Genomic DNA, 19,858 nt, shown 5'->3' on the forward strand with positions numbered 1-19,858 from the left:
AGGGCTGTGAAACGCCAGTGACATCAACAATGCGCCTAGGCCTTTATGCAGACTGTGGGTGGGGAGGAGGGGCGTCCATCCGTGCACACTCTGCCTAGGGCTCCTTCATGCAAAATAGAGGGGGTGCCCCACTCATTCCAACAGCAAGCAAAACAGAACAGGCCGGGAAGGGGGTGAAAAACCACAGAGACCTCGTGCCCCTTGCTGGCCATGCTAAGGAAAACAGTCCTTTTGCAGGGGGCCTCTCAATGTAGGGGAGCCCTCCCCCCCTCCACAGGCCACAGGCCAACTCCATTCTTTCCTGCAGCATTCCCACACTGGCCCGCTTTCCTCCATTGCAACCTCTTGGGTGCAGCCAACCCCGTGCTTTGGGAAAGGGGAGGAAGGGGGCATTCCTCCACGCTTTGGCCTTTGGAAGATAGACGCCTGCTCAAGCCTCAGCAGTCCTTGGCCCGCCAAAGCCGGGGGCGAAGGAAGACCGCCCGGCATCGCTCAGCTCCCTGGATGCTTCTCTGGCAGAGGCCCAGGCAGAATCCAGTCTTGGCTCCACAGAAGGAATTTCATGAGGAAAAAGCAAGATGTCTCATCGTGTGTGTGTGTGTGTGTGTGTGTGTGTGTGTGTGTGTGTGTGTGTGCATGGCAGGGTGGCTGTCCACTGACTGACCCCTAGGGCTGATTCTAGGGAGTGGTTGGCTCCAGGTCTTTGCCAGAAAGGAGAGTACCAAGAAATGGATTACTCCATAAATGCCACCAGAACAAGCCCAAGGGGTGGGGGGGGGGCAGGACAGGCAGAAGGAGGCAGCACCCCTTTCTGCAAACCCCATACCTAACCTCACTGGGACACCATGGACCGGGCCTTGAGCCAGGAACCTCTCTTCACTGGGGCATGAATTGAGGCTGGAGGGGGTGGGGAGTGGAGTGGACTTGGCTTCCAGGGATTTCCCTGAAGGTCCCTTGGTACCATCCTTCCCCACCCCCATCCCCAGCCTTCCAGCCATCCCAAGGCCGCCCATCCAGAAAGGAAGGTGCCAGCCTATATTGGCCCCTTCCCATTGCTGGGCGGTTTGGGGCAAGTCACTGCCTCTCTCTGGGCTTCACCTTTGTAAAAGAGGCAGGTAGATTAGATTTCAAAGCTGCTTCCAGCTGAGACAGACATCTGATCCTCTTCATCTTTGGCCAGCAGGGAGGGGGGGAGGGAGTATTTAGGCCACTTTGAAGCTCCCTGCTCCCCAAGTTCACAGTGTAGAGTCCATGGCTCTGGTTCCTCAGTACCGCCTTCTGAGTCTCTGGGGCCTTGTCACTGCCCCCCCCCCCCCCAGTATGATCCTTGGTATCAGTGTCCCAGCTGATACCACTAAGGTGGGAGGGGCTGTCCCATCCAGCGTGGGACCAGGGAGGGAAGGCTTATGGGGCAGGGCAGAAACAAGAAGGATCACATCTCTTCCTAGGGAAGATGTGTGATCAGAAGCAAAGGAGGCCACTCAGGGGCAGTGACAGGGCTGTGATTTGGGGTCCTGGCCTTGGAGGCCTTGCACAGAGAAGCTCAGCTCTGACTGCTGGCCCACCCCAGGGGTACAGGCTCCATGGGGACTGGCTGGAGCATCAGTCATCGGAATGTGGGGGCGGGGCAGGGGCTCCCCAGTGGGCGGGCTCACACCGGGGACGTGGCTGTGGACTGGCTGCACAAGCTGTCCACAATGTCAGGTCGCTTGATGCGCTGCAGGGCGGCCACAAGAGCATCCAGTGTGGCGCTGTCCTGGGCAGCCCAGCTGGCAAGCAGGGCTCGGACAGGACACGCCTCGTGGGTGAAGGAGTCTATGTGCTCCGGCTGGTAGCCCAGCTCACCGGCCAGGTGCCGCCAGGTTTCCCCCGCAGAGCCGTTGAGCAGCTTCTCCACCTCTTCTCTCTTGGCAGGGGGCAGGCTGCTGTACAGGCCTCCTTCACCTTTGAGGGCTGCCAGGAACCAGAGGTGGTCAGGTCCTATGCGGAACCTTCCCCACCCCCTGACACCTGGGGTAAGACCCTAGAAAGAATTCTGCTCCCAACCTGGGATTCGAAGTCCTGTGTGGGGTCAGGGCTGGGAGGGGCCTGGGGAAGTCTGTTTCACTCATAGATCCTTTCTCAACTGTGGGGCCAGCAGTCTCCCTTCCACCCATCCCCTCACCCTCAGCAATTAATCAAGACAGAGAAGACAGACTCCTCAGCCCCAGACAAGTACAGCAAGTGTCCTGGAGCCCAGCTATGGGCCACTAATTAGGGTCCCCACTTAACCAACTTGTTCCCCAGAAGTCCAAGGCAGGAGGCTAATTGCAACTACTTTGGACAGTTAATGAGCCCCTAGGGGGGGACAATTAACATGATGTGCCTGGATGCTCCATTGCTAAATGCCTCAATTTCCCAAGTCATTCAAAAGCACCTCTTTCCCATCCTACACCCCCTCCCAACCCAGCTCTCCCACCCTTCTCTACTAAGACAGTTAGCCAGTCCTTCTGGCAGTCACTCCCATAGTCTAGTCTTAATTACCCCAGCTCACTGCAGCTCACCTTGGCCGGAGGCTGTCTGTGTGTGAGGCTGCTGCTCGTGCAGGCTCTGGCTGTCCACAGAGATGCCACTGTCACTGTGGAGTTTTTCTCCCTCAGGAGGGGGCGTCTGGTTCACAGGCCGGCTGTTGGCTCCTTGTTTGTTCTGCTTACAACTGTTCCACCTGGAGTCGGGGGACAGGCCAGCAGGGGGCGGGGGAGGTGAGGGGGGGTAGCTGAGGGACTACAATGCCAGTCTGGCTGAGCTGTTTGCTGTGATGTGAGGGGCAAGGGGCATGCAGGGACCCACAGTACCTCAGGTATGCACTTCTTTACACATCCCCTCACCTGCCCCACCCCAAACAACAACTGCTTGAGAAAGGGTGCAGCACTCTGCAAACACCCACTAAAGGTTCACAGAATAAACAGTACAGACATAAAGTACTTCGCAGGAATTCTATTTTTCCTGATCTACCCTGCTTAAATGCTCCCACATGTGGGCAGCAATACACACACACACACACACACACACACACACACACACACACACACGGATTTCCTCTGTAATTGTAAGCAATAACAAAAAATTGAAAAATAAACCAAATGTCCATCAAGAAAGGCATGGCTAAATAAATTATGATCCACCCATATTATTGAATGAGTGGTTGCAAATGATCAGATAATCTTTGTTCTGAGGAAGGTTCTCCTGAGGGTGATTAAGTGGAAAAACACATTGTAGAATATGTACAGAATGATCCCACTGCGACAAAAAAAAATGCACATTTACTTGCAATGATAAAAAATACTGTATATATGTGTATATATAGTATTTATATTAACAAATGCCAGGAAATGGTTGGGAAGGTTCCATTCCAAGCATTCCAACTAGGAGATGAGTATGATCTGGAGAATGAAAAGGGAAGCATTTACTTTGAGCTTTAGAAGATACTGGTCCAGGCAAAAAGGCCTTGGGTTTGTTTTGTTTTATTTTGTTTTGCCAGTCCTGGGGCTTGGACTCAGGGCCTAAGCACTGTCCCTGGCTTCTTTTTGCTCAGGGCTAGCACTCTGCCACTTGAGCCACAGCGCCACTTCTGGCTTTTTCTATATATGTGGTGCTGAGGAATGGAACCCAGGGCTTCATGTATACGAAGTAAGCACTTTACCACTAAGCCACATTCTCAGCCAAGGCCTTGGGTTTGATCTCTAGTGGAGGGTGGGGGATGGGGGGAGGGTTTGGGCACTGATCTTGTTCTCATTTTCCTAAACAAGCATGTATTTCTTTGATGATTAAAAAGAAAAGAGTGGAACATGCATTTGAAACTTTGAAATGCTTCCCCCGAGTACTTGTACATCCTTGATTCCTTAATGTGTAAGCCATAAAAGCCCAAGGGCAACATGGGAGGAGGAAAAAACCATGTACACCCAGGTAGTTGGGATAAATGGCATGGGGGGGGAGGAGAGTAAGGTCTCAGGTGTCTGAGGGGTGTGGAAGTGAGGGAGAGGGCAGCCTGGGAGTCAGAAGGGGCTGAAACCAGGCGATGTTTCTCCCTCACCTCCACTGCCCAGCCATGCCCTAAAGTGAGTGGATCGGCAGATGACGGGTGAAGATGACTTACAAGATGGGTGTGTTTTCAGGGCATTTCAGAGTAAACATCCCCATCATGCCTCTTCTCTCACCTCTTGAAGGCAATGTAGGCCATGAGGCCCACAACCACAGCGGCCAGGATGGAGCAATAGACAGGGATGAGGTTGTCCGTTGTGCCTCGGGTCACTACAGGCTGGGAGCTGCCCATCACTGTGGTAGCCACATCTGCCACTGTGCTGGCGACAATATCCTTCTCTGGAGGTATGTCGGGCTCCTGGGTACTGGGAGCTGTACTGTCTGAGACCTCTGAGGGTGTAGACCGGGGAATCCAACGGCCAGGGATCTCTAAGGCACAGAGTCACGAGAGTGAGTGCTTGCCCACCACCCTCAGGCCTCTCCCTTTATGTTCTCAGGGGCTGCAATGCCTCTCCCTGAGTCTTGCCCCTAGTTCTGGGTGCCCAGAGGTGGGATCTGGGATTATGGGCATGATGTCAGGCTGGTAGAGAGAACAAGGGATACAAGTCAGGATATCTAAGTCAACTTCAGCACTATGGATGATGGGACCTCAATGTCCACACCTCAAGCATAGAACGATGGTGAGACTTTGTCTCTGTGCTCCCTTCCATCTTTACCTGTGGACTTAATTCTGAAATTCTGATCCTTCTGAATACCAGAAGCCTGGGATAGGGAGCCTGAATAGTGGGGATGCCTCAAGCTGGAGTAACTTCCCTAGGCCCAGATGACAGCAGCTCTAAGGAAAACATTTGGGACTGGTCCCAAGGTGCTTCTCCAAGGGGGGCACACAACCCCTCTTCCTGTCTCTACTGTCCCATGCTCTAAGCTCAGCCTGAGGGTAGAGGGTGCAGCTGGCTTGCTGCCCTCCAGCTCACTTCCTGGGCCGTGGGCAGTCTCTTTCCTGCCCTATCCTCTGCCCCTGACCTAGCACCTCTGCAGGTAGCCTGAACCCTTCAGCAGAAAAGAGAAGGCTTAGTAAAGAGAGGGACTTTGAGGCAGGTACTGTTCACTGCCTTAAGGGGAGGGAGATGGTGCCTGGCCACCCACCTAGGCCTTCTCATGCTAGCTGGGCATTGCCAGCCTCCCTGGCAAGGGTTCAGGCAATTCCTGGCACCAGTGGGTAGAATTTTTCCATTCTGCCATCCAGCCAGGGGCAATGCTAGGGGTTGTAGGCTCTGGACAGCCTGGGGGTAACTTGTCTAGGCAAAGCTGCCCACCCCATCCATCCTCACTTCCCACACCCAGGGCAGGGAGGGAAAGCAGACAAGACATGCCAGTAGGGTAAAAGGAGGGCACCTTACTCTCCAGCTCCGCCCCACCCAGACCCATGTGCCCACCCAAACTGGAGCCAAAGTGGCCCATTGGTCTTCTGGGGCTTAAGACAAAGATGCTTCAAAGGCCCCCATTTTCAGCACCTTCTGAGGGGTAAGGCCCCCAGATGTGAGTCTGGAATCCATCTGGCTGGCAGAGGGGAGAGGGTTGCCATCTGCTGCCCATCCCACCCCTCCCCCATCTAGTACTAGAAGGGGATGGAGGGAGCAGGTCAGGAAGTGGAAGAGACACAGACAGCCCTGTCTTCTGGCAGCCCCTAAACAGGGGAGGTTCTTCCCGTGGCCAGCCCAATCCAGAGCCTGCCACGTCAGCTCAGCTTAGACCAATACCTCCAAACCTGAGGTGTGTTTCAAAGGTGGGAGTGGACTAGACGAAAGCAGCGATGAGAGGGGGCACTAAGGGACAGGCCACATTGAAGACAGTGCTGGCTGGCTGGGGCTCTAGGGTACACTTTCCCTCACCTCTCCACCTCTCTGATGGGGGTGGGGATGAGATCCAGATGTGGCCATGTCCACTAACATTTCAATCCACTAAGCCCCTGGCAGGTCCCGACAGCCATTTCCGGAATAGGAGCTATCAGACTTGGTGGTGGAAGGAGAGACCAGGTGACCTCTCCTCAACTTTACTTGGGGTAAGAGGGAGGGGGGGCTTCTTCCCCAAGGGTGGGTAAGTCACTATGTTGACACCTGAACTGTATGTGCAGGAAAGTATGCTACTCCGGAGTGGAGGGAGGGTAACCAAACGGAGAATCAAATTCCATTTCCTGGAAGGGACCCTCTGTCCTGGAGATGACATTTAACCCTTCTCTGAAAGCCAAACAGGACTGTGGTAAACATACTCCTGGGGGGGGGGGGGGCGGGTACCCTCCTTCTTGAAGGTGGCTGGGAAAGTAGGGTAGAATATTCTGGAAGGAATCTGTGGAGACCCTGAGTAGCAGCACCCTCCTCTCTTTCAGCCACCTCCTGTCTTTGCTCGAACCACACCCCTGAGTAACTGTTCACCCCCCACCGGCTGGTCCTGACTTGCTCACACAGCCATGTTGCCCACTTGCCTGCCGCCTGGCTGCTCTAACTTCCTCCCTGCTCTGCCTGGCGCCTGATGCCACTTGTCTGTCTCCTAGCCTAGGGCAATCTCTATTATAGCCACATTGGGGTCAACGCCCCATTCCTCTTTTACCTTCTCCCCCAGCTCAGGAAGCTTCAAACACATACCAGCATAGTCTCGTTTTAGTCCCTCTCTACCCTTGGTTCCTTAACTGAGCTCACAGCACTGGAAGGGCAAGATCAGGATGTGGGAGCCCTAGGCTGATCTGATTGGATCATTAAGAAGCCCCCAAGGGCAGGGGACCTCCCTCATCTGGAGGAGGCGAACTGAAGGAGTAGTTATGCTGCCTCTGCCTCTATGGGTGGGTGGGTGGGAACAGAACCTCCAAAGCCAGAACTGTCTTCTCTCTCAGCTGGAAGCTAGACCATGAGACCCTTCCTCAACCATCAGACTCAAGCCCAGACTGTCTCTGTCTTCCCAGGCTGAGCAATATTCTTCCCCTTAGGGTCATGAGCCTGGTTAAGGTGGGCATTTCCAACTCGCACTTGCCTTGGAAGTATATGTACCCACCATCCTCCTCAGAGCTAAGCCTTGCCACTCACTCGTGTGTGTGTGTGTGTGTGTGTGTGTGTGTGTGTGTGTGTGTGTGTGTGTGTATGTGTTTTACTGGGGATTGAACTCAGGGCCTCCCACTGGAACAGAGTAGATCTCCAGTCTTCTACTCACCTTCATCCCACAATGGAAGCTATATCAAGGTCTGGGAATATGGCTTAGCTTGCCTAGCATGCATAAAGCCCTGGGTTTGATTCCTCAGCACCATATAAACAGAAAAAGCCGGAAGTGGCGCTGTGGCTCAAGTGGTAGAGTAGTAGAATGCTTCAGCAAAAAGAAGCCAGGGACAGTGCTCAGGCCCTGAGTTCAAGCCCCAGGACTGGCAGGGAAAAAAAAAGGAGGAGGAGGAGGAGGAGGAGGAGGAGGAGGAGGAGGAGGAGGAGGAGGAGGAGGAGGAGGAGGAGGAGGAGGAGGAGGAGGAGGAAGAGGAGACAACAGCTATATCAAACTGCTATAAAGACTCAACTCTACCTCCAGATAGCACAAGGGAAGCCATCCAGGCCCATTTGTGGTCCCTGGCTCTCAACACCCCTGGTAACTACATGGCCAGTGAAAGACCTGGAGTCCAGAGATAGAAACAACCTCCCTAGTGTCACTCAGCTATTGACAGGGTGAACTCCAGACTAGATTCTAGAGCCATCAGACCACATGAGCCTAGACCAGGCCGCAGAGCCAAGGGGTCTCCACTCCTACCGATCCTGCTGCCCTTTTTCAGCTCAGAAATCCTGCCTCAGGGTGACACAAGGTCTGTTCTGGCAGCCATGGCCCTCTTCCAGTCACTCACTGTCTGCTGCCAGTCTAATCACTAGCTGGCATGAGAATGAATGAGATCCTCAAACTGAGTTACAAGGTAGTGAGTAACTGCATCCAAAAGGATAAGAGTGCTGGCTTCCCAACACTTAGTCTACAGGGCTCATAATTATGAAAGGGTCCTGTGATCAGATAGGATCAGACTACCCCAGGGCAGGACTCAGACCCAGAGAGGGTGCTTGTAGCAGTGTTAACACTCATGTCTGTAATCCTAGCTACTTAGGAGGCTGAGATCTGAGGGTCATGGTTCAAAGCCAGCCTGGGCAGGAAAGTCCATGAGAGTCTTATCTCCAATTAATGGACAAAAAGGCTGGAAAGTGGAGATGTGATTCAAGTGGTAGAGCAGCAGCCTTGAATGAAAAAGATAAGGGATAGCACCTATACCTTATGTTCAAGCTATACACACATATACATAAGGAGGAGGAGAAGGAGGAGGAGAAAGACCAGAAGAAGAAGAAAAGAGAAGGGAAAGGAAAGGAAAGGAGAGAGGAAAGAGGAGGAAAGGAAAGGAAAGGAAAGGAAAGGAAAGGAAAGGAAAGGAAAGGAAAGAAAAAAGACAATATGCTTGCTGTCCCTCAAGTCACAGAACTGTCTGGGAAGGCCTGGCAGGGCCCTTGTGAACCCTATTCCCAGGGCAAGGGTATGATCCTCACAACTCCAGCACCCTAGTGCCCCCTCCTCTACCCCCACTCCTCGAGCAACCGCACTCACCCTCGCACTCGGCATCCGCCCAACGCGTGCACTCACGCAGCTGGCGCTCAGTGTCCTCGCACACCGTGCAGGGCAGGCACGGGTCCACGTGGTTGGCCTCATCCGAGTATGTGCCATCGGGGCACTCCTCGCACACGGTGTTCTGCTTGTCCTGGCATGAGAGCACAAGGCCCGAGCCGGCCTCACACACGCTACAGGCCTCACAGTGGCCGGTCACCTCATCCTGGTAGTAGCCGTAGGCACACCGGCACACAGCATCATCGGCCTCCACGCAGGGCGCAGACATGCTCTGCAGGCCCACACACTCCGTGCAGGGCTTGCATGGCTCTGTGGCACTCACCACGTCAGAGAACGTCACACCTGAGAGGAGGGGGATGCAGGGAAGCAGCAGACACTTAGGCAGGTAGGGTTACAGGCCCTGCCTCTCCATCACCTGTCAGGGCCCCTGCTTCACTCTCGCTTTTGCAGGGACTCCCATCCTTTTCCCACGAGTCCCTGATCCCCACTCTGAAAGCTGGTGGCAGCTGACTGGGAAGAGAGCCAGGAGCCCCATCCTCTAGGTCCCAGCAGAGCTGGCCCTGAGGCTACCATGGGGGTAACCCAGCTGGTGCTGGTAAATTCCTTAGCAAAGCATCTTAGAGAGTTCCCAGCCCTGTACCCCTGTTCCCAGCATGATTAAGAAATAATCAGAGCATGGCCCACACCCAGCCCTTCCCTCTAGCTAGAGCCAGGCTGTATACACTCAGTCCAGGCACTAGGGGCCCCTCCCCAGGGAGCCTCTGCCTCACTGGCCCTTCAGTTCCTGTCAGCAGGTGGAGAGTCACATGGGGCCCCAAGTGAGAGTAACTAGAGCAAGACAGGAGAATCTCCCCACCCATTAGGGTAGCCCACAGGCCAGGCCAAAGGGCTTGGCTCTGGAGGAGCTCAGACAAGACTCCAGGCAAGATCGTTCAGGTACAGCAGGAAGGATCAAAGCTAGAAAGCAAGTTTGGCATATACAGTTCAGCGACCTTCCTGGCATGAAGGGCAGGGTTCCAAGATCACTCTTGAGTCACACTCTATTAACAAATGGGAATGAGCTCTGCTATAAGGGAGTTCCTGTGCAGGGAGCCCAGAAGGAACGGAGTCAGGGTCTCTTGACTGGGTAAAGAAGGTCTCTTTACTGCCAGTTCAGGAAGGGCTCTCTTTGTGCCAAGGATTTAGGATCCTGAAAACTAAGGAATGCTGGGGATGTGGAAACAGAAGAAGAAAAGGCCATGGGAGGAAAATGGAAGCCTGCTGTGGGAGGCCATCTCAACCCCATCATCAGGAGATAAGCACTGGGTCTTCTCCTGGGGGGAGGGGGGCGGTGGAGAAAGAAGGAAAATCCAGAGAGATGTGAAAGGGGAAGACATGAGGGCAGAGAACAGAGAGATAAAGGCCTAGGGGCACACTGATTTCTAGCAAATCCCCACAGAGGAACCCTCAGTTTCTTTTTGGACAACAGGCAGATCTAGATTCAAAACTCTATTCCATAACTTATTATCTGTGTGACTGGTAAGTGTGTTATGTAACCTCTCTGAGCCTTCTTCTTTCTCTATAGAATAGATGGTACTAATTGGGCTTGTAATCTCAGCACTTGGGAGGCTCAGCCAGGAGGACCTCTTTTAGGTAAAGAAGGTAAAAGAGCCAGACCCTTTCTCAATATTTAAAAGAAAGTGTGGGGAAGGAGTGGAATAACAGCTATGCGTAAGTGAAGTTCAGTGGTTCCACACTTGACACATAGTAGGGATCTTATCAAGGCTGGGCCCCACGTGTGAGGCATGGTAAGTACGGTGAACTTCAGTGGTAGAGATAAAGTCAGACAGTAGAAAGTGCAACAGCTGAGGCAGGGTGTCCAATCTCTACAAACAAGGGAATCCTATCCGGTGGGCATGTGGAAGGGGGTGAGTCTATTCAACCTGGAGGGGAAGAGGAAAATCCTGCTCCTGGGAAAACACAGAAATTAGCAGAAAGCTCCTGGGAGGGGGGTTTAGGTGGTGTGAAAAATGTGGTTGTTTTTGGCAGAGCATGAAGGCAGGAGCTTAATAGGTTTCCTTGTGGAAACATTTTGAGGATCGAGGGAAAGTCCATTGGGGTCTCCAGCCCATAAAATGGGCTTGTAAAGACAGCCTGTTAACACAGCTGGGGGGAGGGAGGGGAGTGCAGGGCAGGGGGAGGGGGAAGGTCCTCCAGCAGCCTCTGAGCTGCCTTCTTTTGCCTCCTTTCCCCTTCCCAGAGAGTCCTGATTGAGCCCCTCTTGGGTTTCACACCTCACTCTCTACCGAAATCCCCTGGACAGGAGGGGAAGGGGGTCAGTCCCAGAACACAGAACTAGACTGGAGTCCAGGCACCAAAAAAACCAGGGAAGGTGGCAGAGCCTTCCCACCCCATCTCTGCTGAGGATGGGATTATGAGTCGCAAGCACCAAAGCACAGAGGTGGAAAAGTGTATTTGAGGAACAGTAATATATTGGGGTTCCCTGAAGCTTAAACTGGTAGCCGTGGGAGCATCTGGAGGTAGAGCCCACCTGGTGTGCCCAAAGTTACCAGCCAGCTCAGTACTCTGTTCCCAACAGTGTTAAGGAACTAGGGGAGGCTGGCTCTCCAGCCCCCCAGGTGGGCACTGAACACCATGTAGACAGAGTGCAGCAGGGTGTAACCAGCAACAGTCAGAGAAAGGGCATACAGCCAGTTCCTAAAAACAGCAATTAAAGCCAGTGCCTGTGGCTCGTGCCTGCAATTCTAACTACTCAGGAGGCAAGGATCCGAGGATCACCCTTCAAAGCCAGCCCAAGCAGGAAAGACTCCAATTAATCAAGAAGTCATAAGTGGTGCTGTGGCTCAAGTGGTAGAGTGTTAGCCTTGAAAAAAAAGCACAAGGGCAATGCTCAGGCCCTGAGTTCAAGCCCCAGAGCTGGCATAAAACAAACAAACCAAAACAAAAAGCGGCAATTGAGCGCTGGAGGCTCCATTGGGCAGGGCTCCTGCCTCCAAAGAGCATAAAAGACACTAAACAAGACCATGACCAAAGGGGCCCATCCCTGCTGTCCCTCTGCAGGGAAGACAGCAGTGAATCCCTACCACTCCCTCTCCCTACCCCGACTCCATGGCACCCCAAGCAAGGAGGTCCTTGTAGCTCTCCAGCCCTCATTACTGCTGCCAGGAAAGCTTGCTGGGTTTCCTTGGTCCTCAAGCTGGAGCACAGTTGGCCTGGGGGAGGGGCAGCCACACCCTCCCAGGATCCCCAAGGTCAGTCTCCAGGGCAGCCAGGATTTGATCCTCCTGCCCCTCCTCCCCCAAACCCACGGAGGATAAGTTGCAACCATTGATTTCGCAGTGCAGAAGATATTTTTAGCTGGTCTTAGCATCAGCTTCTTCTCCCTGCCTGGCCACACGCTTCCACAGGCCTCTTTGCTTGGGGCGGGGGGGGGGGGGAGTGGCTGGGAAGGGGTACCCCTAGGGATCCCTCACAAGATCCCTCTCCCCCACTTTTGCTTTCCTTCTACTCTCAGCTGCTGTTCTTTGCCTCCTATATTGGACCACAGCCATTTCTAGTGACCGTACTGTGGTGGGCCAAGAAGGTGGAGCACATCCAAGGCCTCCATTGAGCATCCTCTCTCCCCTCTCCCGCCCTTCCCCATCACCCAGTACTCACTGTCCAGGCAGGGCTCACACACTGTCTGGTTGGCTCCGCAGGGCTGGGCCACACCCTCGCCCAGGTTGCAGGCTTTACAGCACTCCCCACTGTGGGTGTACAGGCTGGTGGGGCATGCCTCCTGGGCACTTCCGAGAGACACCTAGGTAGGATGAGATCAGAGGGTCAGACTGGCAGGAAAGGAGGGTGTCTTCCAGGGATCAAAAGCCCCTTCCTAATGCTTTCTATTGGAACCACCTGGGCTGGGATGAGCTCACGAGGGAGCCATTAGACACATCAAAGCTGGTGGAAAGGAAGGCAGTGGGAGGGACTACAGTGCTTCCCTGCAGGCTGTTGGGGTGTGAGGGCAGAACCTCCTGTGCTAACCTTCTGCACAAGTTCACCTTGGGGTTACAGCCCCTACTGGAATCCCACGTAAGAGAAGGCAGCCTGAGACCAAGCGGCCGGCCTTCTGGCAGAACATCTCCCTGAATGGCTGGGCAGGCTGCAACTTGAACAGGGACCTCAGCCAAGGGGGCCAGCAGAGCTCAAATCTGGCTCCGACTCCACTTGCTAAGCTTCACACCTGCAGGGCTGTATTTACTCAGAAAAGAGGCCTTTTGTCCTAACAAAGACTTGCAGGACCTTTGGACAGGTCCTTAATTCCACATATTAAATATCACACAGGAAGTCTCTGTTGCCCAAGAGGAAAAGGCAGAGGGATTGGGGTCTTGGATTCAAATTCTGACTCAGCACTGGAGTTCTGGACTACCCCAGTTTCCCTCTGGGAATCTTCATCTCTCCATAGATAGAGATGGCGACAGCTTGGTGCCAGGGCAAAGAATCAGCCAATGGGCAAGAGTCTGGCGCCAAGACAGAGAAAAGGGGACGACGTCTGTTATCAATGAAAGCTGCTGCTCTTGCCACCCAGCTTCCCTGTCTCACCAGGGTTTGATTTCCAGCCACCAGCCCTCCCCCATCCCCATGCCTCCTATGTGGCCCCTGGGAACAGTGCTAGAAGCAGGGGAAAGGGGAGTCAGATTCCTGCCACTGAAGCGTCTTTGCTCATGGATGGAACAATTTAGCACCAGATTCCCTGGAGGGAGGGGCTGCTGGAGGCTTGCTTTATATTTCTGCTCCTTAAAAAACAATCTTAATGTCTAATAAAACTCCAAAGGCTGCTTGGCTGGCTCCAGACAGTATGGTCCCCATTGATGCTGAGAAGCAAAGGCATAAGAATGAGAGAGAGCAAGAGAAAGAGAGAGAGAGAAAGAGAGTGAGAGAGAGAGAGAGCCCCTTCACAAGGTCATTTTGGGGCATTCCTTCTCTTCTATGCTAGCCAGATTGTAGCCAAGAAACTTCCTTCCCTATAGGTTTGTAAAATACCCTGCAGTCTCTCCAACCCCAAGTCTGGTGGGGAAGGAAAGTAGGGAGGCAGGAGACACACAGGTATCTGGAAGGCTGTGTGGTCTCCATGAACCCAGAGGGGAGGGGACAGGCAGCAGAGGGAGTTGCCACCATCTCCCTCAAGGTGGCAGCGTCCACATCTGCAGACCAGGGGTGCAGGATTCCAGATGTAGGTTTTCCCCAGGAGACGAGATTCCAGAAGGTTCTGTTCTGATTTCCTTTCATCACTTAGGGCCTCAATTAAATATCACTTCCTCAAGGAAGTGGCCCATTCTTTCTCAGCCTGACACTTCAGATTCCTTCACCAATCAGCTCCCTGAGGACAGGGGCTGGCACAGTCCCTGGCATACACAGTAATGGAATTTAAGAACATGAATATGCTTTCTGTCATCTGGGGGGTCAAGGGTGTGCCATTGTCACCATCAGATGGATTTTCTCTTCACCATGGGGGCTATGCCTTTGTCTCTGGAACATACCTCCATGGTTCCCCACCCCCACCCCCCCGTGACTCAGGGACCACTGTTTACACCAGGGATTATTCTGGGCTGCAATGCAGCTCATGCTCTGACTCTGGTGTTCTTTCTACCAAATTACTACACTTTTGTCCTTTTCACTTGTTCTGTCAGCTTTTTCAGAGTCTGTCTGTTCTCCCCTCTTCCTGTCAAGGTGTCAGTTGTCATTTCTTCCTGCTACCAACATGTGACTGAAGCAGCCCCTCCCCCATCCTCTTTTTTTTTTCCTTTAAGTCTAAAGGAAGGAATCTTTAGAGAGAAGGAAGGCCTTGGCTTGGATAGAAAGATGTATAAGTGGGAGCTGGCTTAGGAGGAGCCTCCTCCTCCCTCCCTCTCTCCCTCCCCATCCTGCTTCCATTGCCCTCACTCTTGGCTCATCACTTAGGGGCTGAGCGATCTGGGGTAGGTTTTGAATTTCTCTGTGCCTCTGTTTCCTCACTATTAGGGAATCATGATAGTACCTGCCTCATGGGTTGCTGAAATGTTAAATGAGTGAGCAAGGAGTCAGTCCACTTCAGGACTCTTCTCTAATGTGTTTCTTGCTGCCTTTGTGGACCTGAACTGTGTTCCAGTTAACAGACTCAATAGAAACCTAGGCTCTGAATAGTTAGTTGAGGGGTCTGTCTATGGTAGTTCTGGATGGTATGGCATCTCTGGGCAAGGGCTTCTGCCAGGAAACCTACTCTCCTTACCCTTGCTCCTTCTCTCAAGACTTGTATTTGGAGTAGTCCAGGTTGTGTGTTTCTAGGCCTTGTTTGATGTTTCCTATAGCAAAAAAGTCCTAGGCCTGCTACTTAATACTATAGATTCTACTTTCTCATCTGAAACATTGAACTAATGGTAACTACATTACAGGGTTGTTGTGAGAACTGAACAGAATATTTTATGCAAGCATGATTAGTATATAGTATGAGCTCAATCAACATTAGTTACCAAAGAAGTAGCTGCTGACCCCTGCACTGCTGACCCCTGGCAGGACATAGTAGGAGGGAAAAGGTTCAAACTCAGGAAGGAATGACTAGAGATCAGGCTAATTGCTCTGAAATCAGATCCAAAATGGCCCATTTCTCAAAATGACAAAACACTTGTCTGCAAGTTATATTACACTTAATTCATTTCAAAGTTACAATGATACAGACATTGCCTGTTTTTCTAGAATGTTTATACTCTTTTTTTTTTTGGTCTGAGATTAGGACTTGAATTCAGTACCTAATACTTTCACTTATTGGCTGTTGCTCTACCAACTGAGCCACGTCTCTAAACCCTCTTTTCTTTTTGCCATTTCTGGTGGTCAAAATAGAAAACATGCCAAAATAGTTGAAAGTATCTGAATTTACTAGGAACGTTTCTGCTACTCTCCTTCAGCAAAGTTTCCTTAGTGAGCCAGCCTGAGCCTCAGCCTGAGTGGCAACCATGGGGTAGGTACAGGGTCCAAATAACTGGAGAGCCTTAGGTGCATACAACTCCAGGAGAAGGCCCGACACATCCTTTTGGAGAGCAGTTCTGGGTAGCAAACAGCTAATTCCCCGGAATTAAACTAGGGTAGGAGGGGAGATGCTCAGTTCTAAGACATAGGGCAAGTTGGGTGCTGGTTGCTTACACTTGTAATCCTAGCTTCCCAAGAGGCTGAGATCTGAGGATCAAGGTTCAAAGCCAGGAAAATCCATGAGACTCTTATCTCCAATTAACTACTAGAAAACCAGAAGTGGCACTGTGGCTGAAAGTGGTAGAACACTACTCTTGAGTGATTAAAAACTCAGGGATAATGCCCAGGCCCTGAGTTCAAGCCCTACAACTGACTCCCCTGCCTCCCCGCCCCCCACCCCGGAAAAAAAAAAGACATAGGGCAAGACACAGGTCTGATGGACCACACCTCCTATGATGACCTGGAAGTTGGGGAAGGGAGGAGGGCAAGAGTGAGCTGGGAGCCAGGCCTCTGGATTTCATCTAGGGCACTTCTTCATATGAACTGGGGAAGTGTGGTCTCTCACCTGAAAATCTGGAGGATTCAGTTTTCTACACTACAAAATAGAAATGATTGCTGGGCGCTTGTGGCTCACACCTGTAATCCTAGCTACTCAGGAGGCTGAGATCTGAGGATCTCAGTTTGAGGCCACCCTGGGCAGAAAAGTCTGTGAGACGCTAATCTCCAATAAAGTACTCAGAAAAAGCCAGAAGTGGAGCTGTGGTTCAAGTAGTAGAGCGCTAGCCTTGAGCAAAAGGAGGGACAGCGCCCAGGCTCTGAGTTCAAGCCCCAGGACTTTAGAAAAAAGATTAAATTTACCTTTTGGGGAGCTTCTAAGGACTAACACTACAGAAAATATCAAGGGTAGAAGAGTACACAATAGGTACTCAACGAATGTTATTCCAGCTTCTCTACCTCTTCCCCTAGCAAGGAACTGAGTGAGGTGCAGGAGGCAGACTGGGGGCTGGCACAGTGTAGTGGGAGGGGTCCCTTCTTTGCCTGAGCCATCTTCCCACCCACCACCCTTCATCCATGCCGGGCCGCTCAGGACCGCCTATTTGCTGTCCTCTTCGCGGCATCCCTATTAAGCGCATTAGCCAGGTCCGCGGCTCCTGTTACAGACATCTGAATGACAAAGTGCCTCCATTACCGGCGCGGCCCGCCAGCAGACCCGCCGGGACCCGCTCTGGTTTCAGCACTTTCGCCCAGGCCCCAGGAAGAAACTCGGACCGCCGGGGTACGCAGGGCCGCCCCAGACACAGCAGCACGGAGAGGAGGTGGAGGAAAGAGCGAGAGCCACAGGGCCTGCGGCCGGCAGGTTCTATGCAGTAAGGGGAGGGGGGTTCCCCAGACCCCCACGCCCTTCTGTGTCTCTTCTGGACTCTGGGACACCTCCTCCTACCCAGCTCCATCAGACCCTTCGTCCTTGCACCTCCCAGGCCTGAACTACTGGCCACCTAGTCCCTCCTCTTATCCTTCTTCTCTGCCACCACCACCCACCCCATCCCACCTCCTCCCCCTCAACCCCCAGAAGCATCCCTAACCATAGACATTAGTCAGCAAATGCTTCTGTAGCCACCCCAAATCTCCAGATAAAGCCACAGGTACTGCCAGCTCCAAGGAACCAGGGCTTAGCTTTGAGGATGGGATCAGAGCCTGGAGGGGTTCTCTGTCCACTCACCCCCATATTGCGCCGCCGGTCTCACTATCCAGGTTGCATCCATTCCCGCCCCCCTTCCTACTTCCCCCAGAATTAAACGCAGCTCTTGGGCAGAGCAGGAAAATCCGGCATGAGTGGCAGATTGGGGGTGGGTACAGAGATGGGAATTAGGGGGGGGGTTGAGCAGACACATGACTCAAACCCCAAAAGTTGCTTGCGAGATTTTGGCCAAGTTGTTTAAACAATCAGAGCTTCAGCCTCCTTTATCGGTAAATGGGGACTTGGGGGGTGGGGGCGGCGCCAAAATGGTCAGTGTGGTAAGTGGCAGGGAGAGGACAGGGCGTCACTTGCTTTGCTAGGCATACAGGGCGTCCATCTCGCCAGGCCGAAGATGTGGTCAGAAATACCCGAAGGACTTAGGAGGATCTGCCGACCTTGGCTGAGTCAGTACCTCTGCGCAATCACCGGATAGATCGGAGGCTTCCAAATGCTTTCGTCTCAATACGGACTCGGCGGCTTCTACCCAAAGCCAGGCGGGGTGCGTGAGGGATCGGGGACTCTGTTAGGGAAGGGAACCTTAGAAGAAGCGCGGTGGGCGCTGCGCTGGGGTCTGTCCTAGGCGCGCGCAAGCATCTGCGCCCCGCAATCCTCCGCCCCGCGGTGCCCCCTGCCGGCCGCCTCCGACCTGCGCAGCCGCGAGCCGTGCGCTTTCGGGACTGTCACCGCCAAGAGCATCTCAGCGCTCGCTCGGCACCCCCAAGACTGGACGGTGACCAGGCCTCGTCAGGGGACGCCCGCTCCATCCATTCATCCTGGTCTGCCACGTAGTTTCAAGACGTGTGAGCACGCATGTCACAGAAGTTCGCCAGCCTTGGGGAGGGAAGCTGGGGAGCGGGTTCGCCCCGGCGAAGTGGGCGCTCTCTTTCCTAGCCCGGGGATACCCAGCCGCAATTCCCGGACTGGGCGAGGCTAGGAGAAAGAGCGCAGGAACAGGCGCGGGAAACCTCTGTGCCTCTGCTCTCTTCATTCCTCTGCCCCTTAGTGGGGACTGGCGGGGTTCTGGGCACTTTAGGGTACGCACCCGTTTCTCTCTCGGCTTTCCCTTGGCCCCAGCCTCCCTTTTCTTCCCTCCTCCCTCTTCGGCCCCTTTCCCGCTCCCGAATCTCTCCTTGCTACGCCCCTCCCCCCCATTGTCTGGCCAGTCCCCATTGTCCAAGCCTGGTCCCCTCTGCCTTCAGCCCCTCCAACCTCCTCCTCCTCCCCCATTGTTCCATCCGCTCGTCCCCGCCCCGGTCCTGCGCGCCCCTCACACCTCCCCGGTCCTGGCCTCAGCCCCCTCTCCTTCTCTCCCATCAGTTCTGGCTCCCGACTCCCCAGAGACCAAGAGGCTGAAGGGGAAAGTCTCCGTAGAGGTCTAGGCATCCAGGACCCTCTCTCAGAGACCCGAGATACCCAGGACCTTCTCCTCCTCCCCCGCGGCACCCGGGGACCGGCACCGGAGCGCCAATCTTGCTGCCATCTCTACCCTGGGACTTTAAGGGTCGACTCTGAGAGTCCTAGACGCTTCTCCGCGGGTGCCGGCACCCTCGCTCCTATTCACCACCCAGTTCTGGAATCTGAGATCCTAACGCTCGGTTCTGTTTGTGCGATGGCAGCGTCCGGAGCCCGGGGTTCCGATCCCGGGGAGGGGAGCCGGCGTCCCTCCGGCTGGCACTCACCCCCAGGAGCAGCAGCAGCAGCAGTGGGTGCGGCCGGTCCTCGGCGCGGCTAGCAGCACCTGCCCCCATCGCCGGCTTCCAGCGAGCGCCCAGCTCCACGCTCGGTCCGAAGCCCGTGGCGCTCTGCGCTCGGACGGAGCTGCGCGGCACCCGAGCGCCCGCCACCCGCCCAAGCCGGCCGAGGCTCCGCTCGCTCTGGCTGCGGACACGAGCCGACGGGTGAAGCCAGTGCGGCGGCCCCGCCTCCTCCCCGCCCAACCCTGCCCGCCCACCCCCGGAACCGCGCCCGCCCGCCCGCTTGCCCGCTGGGCCGTCGGCCTCGGGGTGGGGAGCTAAAAGGAGGGGAGGGGAGGCACCCGCGGGGTGTTTGGGGGGGAGGGCGTCCGTACGTCCCGCTTCTCCACTCCCAAGATCACCACATCTCGCCATCCGGTGCACCACCGGATCCGGTGCACCACGTCGATCTCGATGCCGTGGAGGCCGGCCTCAGCTCCCAGTCCTCTACCACCGGCTGCAGCTGGGTACAGAGCTCACTTCCACACCTCTGGCTTCAGATGCTTCCTAGTGTCTAACTCCCAGTCACCCCCCTTATTCGAAAGAATGCCCTATGCCCTCCCAGTCCTTCTGTTCGGCTCCACTCCGTTCCCGAGGGCTCAGGGGAGGGAGGTGGCTTAACGGGATGATGTGCAATAGAGATATTCAAGTCCATCTCAACATGGCTTGAATTCTCCATTGATGAACTTTAGAGGGTGCGCAGAACACCCAGGCGCACACTCTGTCAAGCTCATCTATACATATGTTCATGCACTCACAT

The 19,858-nt window shown here is 54.1% G+C and overlaps 1 protein-coding gene across 1 annotated transcript; it reads right to left on the reverse strand.

The window, feature by feature from the left end:
• Positions 1 to 1,125: 1,125 nt before the first annotated feature.
• Positions 1,126 to 19,218, reverse strand: Ngfr (nerve growth factor receptor). Its single transcript, XM_048366247.1, has 6 exons — positions 19,045 to 19,218; positions 12,304 to 12,445; positions 8,629 to 8,988; positions 4,197 to 4,449; positions 2,544 to 2,704; positions 1,126 to 1,953 (listed from the first exon to the last, which is right to left on the reverse strand). The coding sequence occupies exons 1-6, from the start codon at positions 19,111 to 19,113 to the stop codon at positions 1,652 to 1,654; spliced, it is 1,287 nt and encodes a 428-aa protein (XP_048222204.1). The 5' UTR covers positions 19,114 to 19,218; the 3' UTR covers positions 1,126 to 1,651.
• Between the last annotated feature and the right edge of the window lie 640 nt (positions 19,219 to 19,858).

The sequence above is a fragment of the Perognathus longimembris genome, chromosome 17, assembly GCF_023159225.1.
Source record: "Perognathus longimembris pacificus isolate PPM17 chromosome 17, ASM2315922v1, whole genome shotgun sequence".
Lineage (NCBI taxonomy): Eukaryota > Metazoa > Chordata > Mammalia > Rodentia > Heteromyidae > Perognathus > Perognathus longimembris.

What these genes read in the sequence shown, in the direction of transcription:
- Ngfr (XM_048366247.1), bottom strand. Translation starts at nt 19,113, where the DNA reads ATGGGGGCAGGTGCTGCTAGCCGCGCCGAGGACCGGCCGCACCCACTG. An exon ending in GTGTGAGCCCTGCCTGGACA is followed by an intron (nt 8,989 to 12,303) that starts GTGAGTACTGGG and finishes CCCTCCTCTCAG; the next exon opens with GTGTGACGTTCTCTGACGTG. An exon ending in GGCGGATGCCGAGTGCGAGG is followed by an intron (nt 4,450 to 8,628) that starts GTGAGTGCGGTT and finishes TCTGTGCCTTAG; the next exon opens with AGATCCCTGGCCGTTGGATT.